Source organism: Columba livia, chromosome 6 (genome assembly GCF_036013475.1).
Source record: "Columba livia isolate bColLiv1 breed racing homer chromosome 6, bColLiv1.pat.W.v2, whole genome shotgun sequence".
NCBI classification, from domain to species: domain Eukaryota; kingdom Metazoa; phylum Chordata; class Aves; order Columbiformes; family Columbidae; genus Columba; species Columba livia.
Window position 1 is genome coordinate 18,004,172 of NC_088607.1, and position 13,039 is coordinate 18,017,210.

At 43.4% G+C, this 13,039-nt stretch overlaps 1 protein-coding gene across 25 annotated transcripts in view; it reads right to left on the minus strand.

Moving 5' to 3' along the window:
• The window catches only part of MARCHF8 (membrane associated ring-CH-type finger 8), a 98,448-nt gene that overhangs the window by 12,132 nt on the left and 73,277 nt on the right, over window positions 1-13,039 (minus strand). For 22 of the 25 annotated variants that reach the window (XM_065067333.1, XM_065067334.1, XM_065067345.1 and 19 more), the window contains 2 exons: window positions 2,471-2,550; window positions 1,322-2,167 (listed from right to left, as the gene is read on the minus strand). In XM_065067333.1, the coding sequence (XP_064923405.1) occupies window positions 1,322-2,167; window positions 2,471-2,550 (926 nt within the window). Of the gene's footprint in view, window positions 1-1,321; window positions 2,168-2,470; window positions 2,551-5,689; window positions 5,807-13,039 lie in introns of all 25 variants that reach the window. The other 3 variants (XM_065067346.1, XM_005497976.4, XM_021299593.2) reach the window with 2 other exon arrangements.

Sequence of the window (13,039 nt, forward strand, 5' to 3'; positions counted from 1 at the left end):
GGACTAATGGTTTTGCTCTCCAATTCTTACTTTGCAAGAGCTGCTAAGGAAGCATCAGCTCTGCAAAATTCCCCACTTCCCTCACAGCATAACTGTGCAGATAGCAAGGACACCCGATATTGTGTTACTACCAGGTGCTAGCATTTGATTTCCAGGTTTAATTTATACAGAACCCTTTTAATTTATACACAACCCTTGGGTTGTATCAAACATCTCTAAGTCCTTCTAACCATGTGGAAGAGGTCATGCATTGAAAGAGGGATGGTAAGGAGCTCAGGGAATGAATATGTTACCAAGCGTATGTGAAGTACACCCTGGCATCCTGCTGTCCCTGTCTATTTCTGAAATCTCTTACTGATGTGTAGCATCTTGCCTCTTGCAACCTTGCTGATAGCTGACAAGTGGAAATGAAGAAGTGAGTAGATTACAACAGCGTCTTGTTGATGACAAGACAGTATGAAACTAGATTTTGCTGGTAATGAGGGGAAATCAAATAATATTGGCAAGCAGGAACAAAGCCAGCTTCAGAAAGTGCTGTCAGGGAGGAGAAAGATTAGGAGAGTAAAATGTGAGGTACGAGGATGGGACATTTGCTCCTGTACTTAGTGACTCCTGCTCCTCAGCCACATTTTAGAGCTGGACCAGGGCAGATCTGCAGACAAGCCACCATGGAGACAGCACATGATTAATCCTCTGTAGTTGGAACAAAGACATCCAACCTTTTTTGGACCTCACACTATGGATATCACACAGGCCCAACACCGACACCCAGTGCTCAGATGCCCCTTTCAACTAAGGCATCCGGAAACCCCTTTACAAATAAAAGAGTGTGGTGGGATACAAACTGTGATGAAAAGATTAAAAAAAATCTTAAGCTATATTGGTCTGATCTCAGAAGCAATTTTCAAACAGTGTCTGTTTTCCTCCTATTCCCCACCCTCTGACCAAACCAGCAGTGACTGGCAGGACAACACATTGCTCATCAAAAGCTAAGACATGTTCAGCTTGGCCTTTAATATACATAGCTGATTCTCAGTTTGGGCACCGATAGAGATAAAAATACCATTCCAGAACCCCAACCCTAAAACAAATTGCAAGAGAATTTATTTAAATCCACAGGAAATGATTTTGCTTAGTAGCCTTGTTAAGTGCCTCAGAGGGGTGCAGGACAGCAGCGAGAGGACTGCATGCTTCAAATCACACGTATTAAAGCAAGGTGACAGGGTGAAAGACAGAAGGAACACAAAGGCAGGGGGAAAGCAGAACGGCCACCATCACACATGGGAGGGCTTGAAGGTAGGTGGTTCTCTGGTAAACCAACCTGCATGTATCCCCCGATGTGGACACAGGGGAGAGGGGGGGGAAATTTTCTGAGAGGGGGGAAGGGCAGTCAAGGTCACTGTCCTTCTCAACTGAACAGAGCGGTGCGCGCTGCTCTTTTGTTTTCAATTTCACTGAGGTGCTGTCCTCAAAGACGTCATCATCTCCCATTTCATCAGAGCAGAAGTCCGTGCTTTCCACCAGCACACTGGAGGATTTCTCAGCTTGGAAGTGACTGGAATAGCTCTCCAGTTCATGGAACTTATGCAGGCTGCTGGTGCTGGAGGTGTGGGAGAAGGAAAAAAGGTAGCGCAACAGTTTTTTGCTCCTTGAGGTGTCATGGTCCACTTTGTCCTCCAGCAAGGGGATATGCACAGCGCTGTGGTTCTCCGCTCCTCCTGATGCACTTGAGTAGTTGGAAAGGGAAGGGATGTAGGAGTGCTTAGAATTGCTAAAAGAAAGAGGCCTGAGATTTAGCGGTTTCCTCTCTTTAAGATGAAATTTGTTAATCCTTAAACACTGCTCTTGAGTCGGGATCAGTTTGCCTTCTGAGCGTGTTCGCTCCACATAGTCAAAGCACTCACTGGTGCTCTGCGCCTTCTGGTCCACGTCATTGAGGGACTTGGAGAATTTCAGAGTGCGGGTGGGCTTTACATTCTTAGCAGACCTGAGTGCCTGGCCCCGATCCTGCCCACGGGAGTTTCTCTTTGCTGCATGTAACGTGTCCTGACAGATTACTGTCACAGTGACCCCTTGTGTCAGAGGGCTCTGGCAGTGAGGATTTTTCAAGACAACAGCAGACTGCACTGGACTTTGATGACAACACTCAGAAAACACTGCACTGGAACTGCATGCAGAACAGTGGAATAAAAGCACAGAAAGTAAAAAACAATTACATAAGAGAACACACAATTAAAAGTGAAGAAACGAGAATTACGGCTAGTGTGGGAACAGCAAACATAGCAGGGCCAAACAGTCAGTGGGATTCAACCGAACAGTGTTAGACAGCAGTTATGTCAAACAAATGAGATGCTTCAAATGGCAACCCCACATTGCTTACTTCCCCATACATGTGCTTTTTCAGTTTTGGTTTTGCTTAATTTAACCCTCACACGGGCCTCACTGTAGCCATGCAAACAACAGACTTTACCTGCAGATGTCCTGGTTGGATGGGGTAACAGAAGTCCGAGAGAAGCTATGAGGGGCAGAGACAGAGGTTGGACTTCCAGCCTGCAGTGAAATTAAAACAAACAGCAAGTCACAAGTCAGAAGAGTTTGGTACACACAGCAACTGCCCTCAGGGTTAAACACAGCATATGGAGTCAGATATAATTCTGTATCAGACAGTCAAGGGCTAGTTGCAAGAAAGTGGCTTTACTGTCAAATGCAAAAAAGGGAGGTCATGCAGTCTCATCCTTGGAAAAGTAGTAAGTTGAACAGAAACATTTTACCCCAAGGTCAAATGCAGCCATCTCTGGAGTGGAACCTGCCAGCTGTCAAACATTGCACAGAACAATAGCTTAGGAAATGAGCAATGCTACGGTAATCAGAATTAGATGGAGGTGTGTGTATAGACTAGTTGGAATTTAGCTACCACATAATAGCTAATCCTTCCACTTATAATGATTACAAGACATTAGAGGCCTGTTGTGTATTTTTTTTCCCCACAAGACAGAACCACCAGTAATTCAGAAACTCAGACACTATTTGGAGACTTATTTTCCATACTAGCATAGGCACATGAGCACCATCTGCCAAACCAGACCATTTCCTGAAGTACTCTTCATACTTTGTGAAGCCTTTCATCCTGCTCATTCTCAGACAGGCTATTCCACCTACTTGGAGAAGAGGTGGGGCAGCAGTCACGTTTGTGAGACCCAATAAGAGCACAGTGAGAAATAAAATAACTGAAGAATTCAGCTGCACTCAAAAAGATAAAGCTAAGCTCTTGGCATATTTAACACTTAACAGACAAGCCTCTAAAATCAATACGGTAAAAACCATCAGTCTCATAGCTGGAACTCAATGGGCTACTGTTATAGGCATTTTCTGCCACTATATTCTGTGGGCCATTAACAAAAACTACTCAACTTCTCCTAGAGGTTTTGGCAAGGAGGAGACCTGCACTGATAACTTCATAGTAGAGAATCTTTAAACCTGGTTCTCCCATGTTCCACAGGTGTTGGATAGGCTGTGCCACTCACCCACTGCTGCAAAACGCTGCTTGCATTTCAAAATTCAAACAAAGTTTACAGCTCTTTTCATCTGCAAAGCAAAGCCTGAAACCCAGGAAGGAACAACACAATCAGCAGAACAACAAAAGTATCAACACCAGGTGGGGCTGCACAAAAACCAGCACAGCCAGCCAGACCTGAGCCAGGCAGGTGCACAAAGCCAGACTAGGAGAGACCTCAGGTCACAAAACGTGTGTTGCCACAAAAGCACTCAGTGCTCTATACTTGACAGGCCAGAGCGAGCTCAGTCATCACTGTTTTGATGATCTCTGGTCATGGTGCAACACACACACACCATCTGTCTCAGGTCTCTCTAATTCTATAATTAATTTATTAAAAGCTGCTACAGTATATTTAAAAAAGGCCACTGCAGGCTTTTACACTCTCATAGTAAAAGCAAGGTTCCTCATCACACAATATACTCTTCTTTCTTTTTGGGAAAAGATGGGTATACTAGGACACACATGCTACTTCATATTAATAAACACAGCTACAACCATCATCTTCCATGTTACAGGACTGTTAAGGTTTTGTTTCTCTAGCCAATGGCACTACAAAGAACAATGTGTCTGACCTCACACTGGGATGTCTCAGCCACACTGAATCTGAAAAAAACAGGTATCCTGAAAAAGGTAGTAGGTAGGCGCTGGATAGAGACTTGAACTCTTGTGGGTTACTCTGAGCAGTATTTATTGTAGAAGATTCGCAGGAACAGCAGCGTTGGGTCACCTCCTCAGAGAGTGACAATCATACAGCAGTATAACTAGTCATTATATAGGGTTCTAACAGGTATTATGCAACTAAGCAAAATTTATCACTGTCTATCACTGTCGATGTCCTCAGGTTCCTTCAGGTTCCGTCCCATTGGTCTGCGGGTTCCACTTCTTCTTTCTTGGCAAGTACCGAACGAAAGGTCATCGGGTCGCAGGGCTAGCTTCTTTGAAGTTCTACCTGTCTCATTTGTTATCCATAGTTCATCAGTCTAGCACGGAAATCAGCAAACCTAAGAATAGCAATTATCAATGTCTTAACTAAGGGTACAAAGCAAGCATAAGGTAACCACGCTCGTGGTTCTGGGTAAGGGCTATACAGGGGACAAGCTGAGACTTTCAGCCTTAGCAGCACAGCTTATAACACTGATATAGGCCTAAAATCCTAATTCCTATTTCCCTACAACATATCCATTTACAGCTGGGTCTCCAAGAGTTGAGGCCAAGGCTCAAACACACACCTCTTGATACACAGCGAGGCACTGTAACTTATTCCCTATCCTACCCAGCTAGGTACATGTAAAGAATAAAACCCATGAGAATAACACAGAGTCAGAAAGCAAACTTAACTATGTTATGACTGTGATGAAACAAAGACTTAAAGATCAATTATTTGCTTTATCCTGGAAACTATGGTTCTTCACATTTTATATCACATGCACATGCTAATGATACAGGATGCTGATCATACAGTGAGATGAGTTCAGGTATTATTTGGAAATTTGCTCTCTATTTGATGCTTAACCTCTCCTAAAAGCAGGGATATCTCTGACATCAAATTCTAGCTTTTAAAAGGAGTTTGTGTGGTAATTACTTTTTTTTTTTTTTTCTCTTTCTTTTATGAAAGACTGACAAGTTAGTGAAAGACCTGACACACTATAATCTGCTGGTATAATTATGCAAATGAGAATTAATAAGACTTAAATAATGAATTATTAAAAAAGACATACTTAAGAATCTCGTAAAAACAAAACATTGAATCAGTAAAACAGCATGTTGCGTTCTGCCATGGAAACAGAACCTTTTATTGTTGGAACTCAAGTCACAAATCAACGAATAAATCTGTCTCAAGTTTTATGTCATGAGAATATCACAGAAGATAACCTGCTTAGAATTAATCCAACCTCTCTAGTCCTTCATTTTAGCCATGAGGCTTTCCAAAACAAGACAGTGGTATTTATGATGTGGCAGTCTAAGAGCAGATGACCAGACTAAATGCCCCAAAATTTCCCTTCTGAAACCATGTTACTGGCTTCTTCATCCAATTGCCTGGCACCAAGACAGAGTCAAAGTCTTGCCACTTGGGAAATCAAAAGGCTGGGACAAACAAGAAATTGTGGAATTTCATTTGCATTTCAAACTTACTATTTTGTTTCTAGATGCCAGCACCATTCACGACAGCTTGTAAAAACCCACCATCTGAGGCACATTTCCTTTTCCTCCTATCTTCCTGCTTCAAATCAGGGAGGTCCTTTGCTCCATCTTCATATATAATACAAATGCAACCAAAATATGAGCAGAAGTTAACACACTTGGAAAGGCACCACAAAGTGGAACAACAAAACATTGGAGGAAGTTATGCCCCACGATCAGTTCAAGTTAACGTAACCTGCGGCTACCACCAAAAGCCATAGTTCAATGAGCCTCCGGTCTCTCCGTCCACCCTCCTTTCCTCCCATGCTTTTTGCTATTGAAACTATTTACACAGCTGCATTGCAAATCAGATTAAGATAGCGAGGTGAGGTAAAACTAACCACTTCTTTTACTGAGCTTGTTTAATGCCAGTCACTTTGCTACCTTCAGGAAGAAGGAACATCAGTCAGTTACAGCAACAAGCCTCTAATGGTGAGGCACAACTCACTGACACGAGAAGCCCATAGTAAAATGCAAGCTGCTGCCAAGAGCCCAAGGAGAAAGTCCTGCCAGTCCTAGAAGCAGAGGTGCACACAGCTTGCCTGGGTTTACTGACTCAGATACAGCAGCTATCAGGCAGAGAGGTGCCACAGAAAAGAAGAAACACTGGCAGCCTTGGGCAAGAAGAGGGCAAAGAGGCAGCAATGTGATGGGTAAATGCAACAGAGAGACGTGGTTCCAGGTAACTTGGAGCTCTGATGTTGCTTCTACACAAGGCACAGCTGAGAAAATAAGCAATCAAAGCCTTCACCACTTTGTAGTTTCTGGCACACACACCACCCTTAATGTTCCAGCAGCAGCACCTTTGGTTAAACTGGCTGCTCGTGATGGTGGCAGCAATGGTAAGTTTTAAAGTACTCATCATAGGTTTCTGCCATGCTCATTATGTGATGGGTAGACTAAGCCCTGAAAGCCTGAATATGACCCTTCTAACCCCAGGATCACTTGCTGAATCTCTGTGGACTTTCACGTCCTTTGCATGGAGGAGTACCACCTCCACTGACGAGACTTGGAGCTATGCACTAGTGAATTACCCTTTACAGCCAGACTGCTTGCCTAAAATAGCCCAGCAGTAAAGGTCACTAGTTAGTTGATTGTGTATATTGACACTCCCATCTAATGCAATTCAGTGAGGTCACAGTGTAGCCTTCCACACTGGTTTTAGATAATCACAGTGACTCTGAAGGCAGCAATGCCTGGAAGCCTACAGCTCTCTGGAGGGTTGCCACCAGGAAGATATATCTTTATATATATATATATGTGTGTGTGTGTGTGTGTGTGTGTGTGTGTGCATATATATGTATATATGTATATACATATACATATGTATATATGTATATGTGCTGCCAATAGCTTGTTTTTCTCATTATGCCCCCACTCCATGAACAGTGTGATCTGTTGCTGAAAGGACTCAGCCTTTTCTGATTACATGCTGCACACCAAAACCCCCACCCTGCCTCAGAAAATAAAGTCATCTTTGAAGTGAGCCATAATGAACATGTCAATGGCTTGGGTATATATTCCAGGATAACCTCCTTACCTGAGATGGCACTTCTGTGTACAGTTGCTGTTGTCTCACTCTGGGCTGCACTTCAATACTAGCAGTTATATCTGATTCTAAAGAATAGGGCCTGCCACATTCTAAAAACCTTATTAAATTATTCATGGAAGGTAAAAAGTTAGAAACAACTTAGGTACAGAAGAATTCCTCCACTGACTGGAAATCTGAAGGAAGCAAATAAAGGTTTTCCTCCACACCTGCAAACTTTATCATTTCTAGGTGCCACATGAACAGGAGCAATACGGTGGCCCTACTGTTTGTGCTACAAAACCACCTAGAAGTCTCAGCTAAGGACCTGGAACTAACATACTAAGCACTATACATATTTAATAACAGAGCACACCTCTCCTTTGAGCTGACAAAGAGTTAAAGAAGCACAGTTTGAAATCTTTTACTCGGGAGGAACTGCAGCACAAGGAGCTTCAGCCAAATACAAATTTAGCAATAGAGCAAGGGGCCAAACACTCCACAACCCAAATTTCTACCTCACATTTTGATTATGGGTTTGCCTTTACACTGTAATGAACCCATTTCAAAACTATGCTCTTCTGCTGGGCTAAAAACATATATAAAACAAGAGAGCAATAAAAATCCCAAAAGGTAGCTGCACCTGCTGTCAAAAAGACATGCTGAAAGATGCCTCAAGCACCACTAGACCACTGCAGCAGTTTCCATCTGCCCCCGCTCCCTGTAAAAACAATGGGAGCATAGTGACGGTCTTCTCTACTGAGCCAACTCCAACTACCACCAGTTCCTCTGGGGATTAAAGAGATACAGCTAACCACGGCACATGTTGGCTAAATGGAGACATCTCCCACCCCTGCCCCAGAGATGTTCTGTTCCAAGCACTACCAGTAATCAAGGCCCACTACCTTTAATCCGGATCCCAACCCCAAGCAATCCCACTGCACTGTGATGCTTTTTCAGCACGAGATCACAGTGCTGTGATCTGCAATGGGCCACTGGGAATTTTGTTTGAATCAGATTCATCTCTCTTGGTATTAACACATCACAACGACAAATGTGGCAGAAGCACACAGGAAAGAGAGAATCAGAGGAATGGTTATCACACCCTGTGTTTTAGAAGAACTCATTGCCAAAGAGCTATTTTATCTCTCTCACACGGATCCTATTTAAATGCATATTAAGACAACAAGGCTGCTGCTAGACATGGACATGGCAGGCACTTATCTTGCATGGCACATCTCCAGAAGCAACAAAAGTCACAGGCTCTGCTCCCTTCTTAGTTTATACCACAGAAAACAAGACCAACCACCCCATACCTGTTCCTCTGGCAGAATCTAGGAACAGACAGTGATCTAAGAAAGAAAACAACAGTGATGTGGGCCTTGTGATAAAAAGCACCAAATGCCACTGCAAGGTGCTCCATAGCTAACCGGGCTTCAGATAGGGAAAGGACAACTACAAAAAGACCCAGGGAATCCGACTCTCTGCCGCCCCTGCCCCATTCACCTCCTCTCCCTTTGACAGGGGCAGCCCCAGCCTTGTCTCATTCACAGTGACAAAACTGCGTTCTGTCTGCTGCGCTGAGAAGTCCTGAGCCTGGGCTGAAGGCTGGCAGGGAGGTCTCGATCAAACCCAAGCAAACATCCATAACTTCTCTCAAGCCACTGCAGAAAAAATATAACTGCCTGGCTCCAGCCATCTACCAGGATGCAAGACATTTGTGTTTTTATGGTTTCAGCAAGTGCTGTATTTCACGTACATGCTGGCTGAGGGCTCCCACTGAAGTGCACTACAGCTGCGAAGTCTCCAGTGCTCATCTGTGGAACAGACATGGTCCTTTCACTCCATGCTTGCCAAAGCAGGCCTCCAGCTGAACTAGCACACCCAAGCAGCAGTGCAATGAGGCTACCAGCTGTGCCCACTGTACTAACCTGACACTTGCTGTAGCCAGAACAGGCCACCTAGGGACAGAATGGACATTGTGAAGGTCAGACAGCCCTGCTGACAGGGTGTTTTTGAAAGCTTTTCCTAAATACCAACATGGCAGGATCAAACATCAGTCACTTCTGGTCTTCTCTGTTAAGTTCTCCCTACCAGACTTGTACCATTTTAACTTCCAGTGCATATTAAAATCAAGTGTCTTTAACTGGGATAAGATGCATTGTTAGAATGGAAAGTGCTTGAAAAAAATGCGGGGAGCTGGGGCGGGAAAAAAAAAAGTTGTGGGAAAGAGGCATCTGAAATTTTCAGGATTATGAACTCCACCATGCAAGTTTGGTAACAATTTGATAGGAAACAGCAGTCAGCTGCTGGAAGAACTTTGTTCCTTACTTTCCATAGTGTATATAACTATAATAAAAATTATGTCTAGAAAGTAGGAGTGAAGCTGAAGTCAGGATTCTGGCAGGAACTTTAGAGATATCAAAGCCAAAGGCACTAGAGAAAGGAGGTCATCTGTCCTTTCAAAAATCTCCTCAAGCATAATTCAACCTGCCTATAGCACAGGCTTAATGTTGACTAAACCCAGTAACAATTACGCAGGTTCTGCAGGGAGAAGAACAACAGAAAAACAGCCTTTTGACTTTAAAATCTTCTTAAAAATACGTTGAGTGGGCTGAGGAAACAAAAGAGGGAACTCCTGCAGGTTCCTCCTTCACAGAGTACCCTCATACCTATATGACGTAAGAATCCAGGCCCAGGAGAGGGGGTTTATCACAGCACAGGGAGACTACTGCACTCCTTATGAACACGACTGCACCGAGCCCCAGCATGAGATTGCTTGCTCTTGTGGGTGGCAAAAGAGCATACCTTAATCTTCACACTATACAGTTTTGCCTGTCTTTTTCTTTCCCCAGTTGCTCAGTAAAAGGAATTTTAATTTTTTTCTAAACAACTTTTATTTCCCTACCCCCAGGCTCCTGTACCTGAACAGAACACCTCTGGGAAGCAGTTCCTTTCAGTAAGCCTTGGTCATCTGATAGACTACAGGGGAGCTAAGCTCTGTGACTGAAAAACCTGGACTGCTTTTGTATGGACGAATGCTCACTGAATCCATCAAAGCTTCAGGCAACAGTGGACGTGTGTATTCATATGCTTTTCTAAATCTGTTCCAAGCTGATGAACAGCCTAAATGGATTTTAAATTTCATAGTAAGCTTAGGCTACCACTTTGCATCTGCACTGGCTGCCATTCAGCCCAAGAATGATTTAATACTTTGCAGTGTGCTTCTGCTCAAAAGATAAAACTGTACAGGCCTTCAGAAAAGACAAAACATTAACATTTTTTAAGGAGTTCACTTTTGATTCCTTTGCTTTGATCCCAGTATTAGCATTTTCAAAGTTCACCCCTTAGAGGTCCACAGAAATAAGACTACAAAGTGCTTCCCCACCACGCTAAATTCAGCCCTCCAAAGCAATCAGATGACAGGAACAGCCCACATATGACCTGAAGATATTTCCATATGCCACATCATCAGTTTCAGGATATATCAGACATCTTAAAGCTAAACAATATCACTAATTTGAGGATAACTGTTTACAGATCAGCTTTGTTAGTGACCTTGTTTAATCTGCTTGTAAGCACACTTCCTTATCTAAGAGCAGAGGGCACAAATTACCACCACTGAAAATCCCCCTTTTAGCTGCTCTCAGTGACTAGCTGTGGTTTCATCTATATTTAGAGCATGAAACTTCTATAAAGCTTACTTATTTCTCTGTGTGACTTGTATGATTAAGGCATTTACCAGTGAACAGTGGCTTCTTGGCAAAAATGCTGGCTTTAGGTAAACAGCTGAGTTGTGGATCTGAGCTGCATACCCTGTGCCAATTGGGGGTGTTGCAATCAGCATCACTGGGCTTGAACAGGGGAAGCTGGGAATCAGGCTGTGTCCAAGTCCCATGACTAAATCAATTCAACCTGCCTAAACCATTCTTTTTTTTTTTTTTTTAATTTCAAAACAAACATAGAAAAGATTACAGAAATTCAACCGTTTCATGTGGAGCAGATTTAAAAGGAGTGTTTGAAATATACACACCAAAAAAGCAAAGAAGGGCCTGGAGGAATGCCACATCCCCCAGCGTGCAACAGACTGCAGAAAACCTAATGGCACCACATGATGATCCTCCTACATCTTATTCCCTACTCCTTTTTCTGCTACTTCTGGCCACTATCCCTAGCCAAGTATTCAGGTGATTGCTTATTCTTGGCTTGGCCACACGTACTAGCAACTCTTTGGCCTCTCTTAGCACCTGCCTCTTGGAGCACTGCCTTTTTGCCCCTTCCTCCCAAGGGATGGATCCACCTGGCCCCACACTTGGGTCTATGTTTCGAGAGGTTCTGCTGCCTCTACCAGCTGATACAATTTTCAGTGGCAACATCTGTCTGCGTCCCTCCTTGATCACTTTTAGTCCCAGGGCATTGCTTTTCTTGATCACACTGAGTAACACAGCATCCTCTCTTGGCTAGAGGCTGAATTCTGACTCAATCCTTTCCACTCATATTGCACTGTGCAACTGAGAGCAGTGGAAAGATACACAGTAATAATCACAGCAGGTTCATAATGACATATCAGCACCAGAAAGGCTTTGAATCAAGTGTCAATGCCAAGCATTTGTAGCAGATCTGCTACATTGCTATGCTGTAAGCTAGATTTGGGTGGAAAAATAATAGCTGAAACACTCATTTGCAGGAACAGTGATCATTATTTCTGTACATGCACACATCAACATATTTGGAAATGCAGCATGCAATTGATTAAACTCGACTTTGGTTAAATAGCTCCTCCTGAAATGGTGTAGCATCAACAAGTTCTGAGGATTTCAGAAAGGGCTATATGGGCAGCCAAGAATTTCCATACTTTTTCCTTTACATGCATTCACTCTGCCTCATTGGCCAGGTTGTTATACTATCCTAAACAGAAATAAAAGGTACTTTCCTATTAAACCTCAGAACGAATGAAAAATTTTCCATGTATTTATGCTTCTATTCAGCTTCCCACTACTATAATCTTTCCTGGTTCGTCCTACAAATTGCTTGCAACAGCCAATCCACCTGTAGACTGCAAAATAAATTGTTGCAGCTTAGCAGTGAACTTCCTGGATGTGCAAGGCAGTGTTTGGATGCATGAGGCCAATGAGGGAACTGATTTCAGCAATGGGACTGCCACTTCTTGCTCTTGTTAGAAGCTATCTCCAGACTGGAGCAAGTGCACAGAAAGGATCAGACAGAGGTGACAGAGAAGCAGTAAGAACAACAGCACCTCTGGGAAGCTCATGTTTGCAACCAAGAAGTCTCACCTGTTGAACCAGCAAAGCTGACTTCTGTTCCCCTTAGAACTTTAGCTTTTGCAACCCACAGCCATCATGTAGAATGTTTCAGTGTTTCAAGGTGAATGCAAATATTGATGTCTCACTTGCCAGCACTCCCAGGGAGAGCTTTGCCAGAGTGCAAGGTCCTTCCCACTGCACTGTCACGCTACCAGTTTTTGATAAATTAAGAATGCTATGCAGCTTTGTATGGGTACCAAACTGCTGCTGCCAAAAGGCTCGTTATGCTGAATATCAGACACTCTGGGAAAAGTACAATGACAATGACAAAAGCACCATCTCTGCTGAACAACACCTGAAAATCCAATTAAGGATCCCTAAGAAAAGAAGAACCAGGGTAAGAAGGAACAGGCACAGTCCCACTCCAGAAAAGCACAGATGAGAATTTACGCTCACATGGTATTTCTTTCAAAACCCTTTCTGCGAATGCAGATTTTCTGATGCTGAATG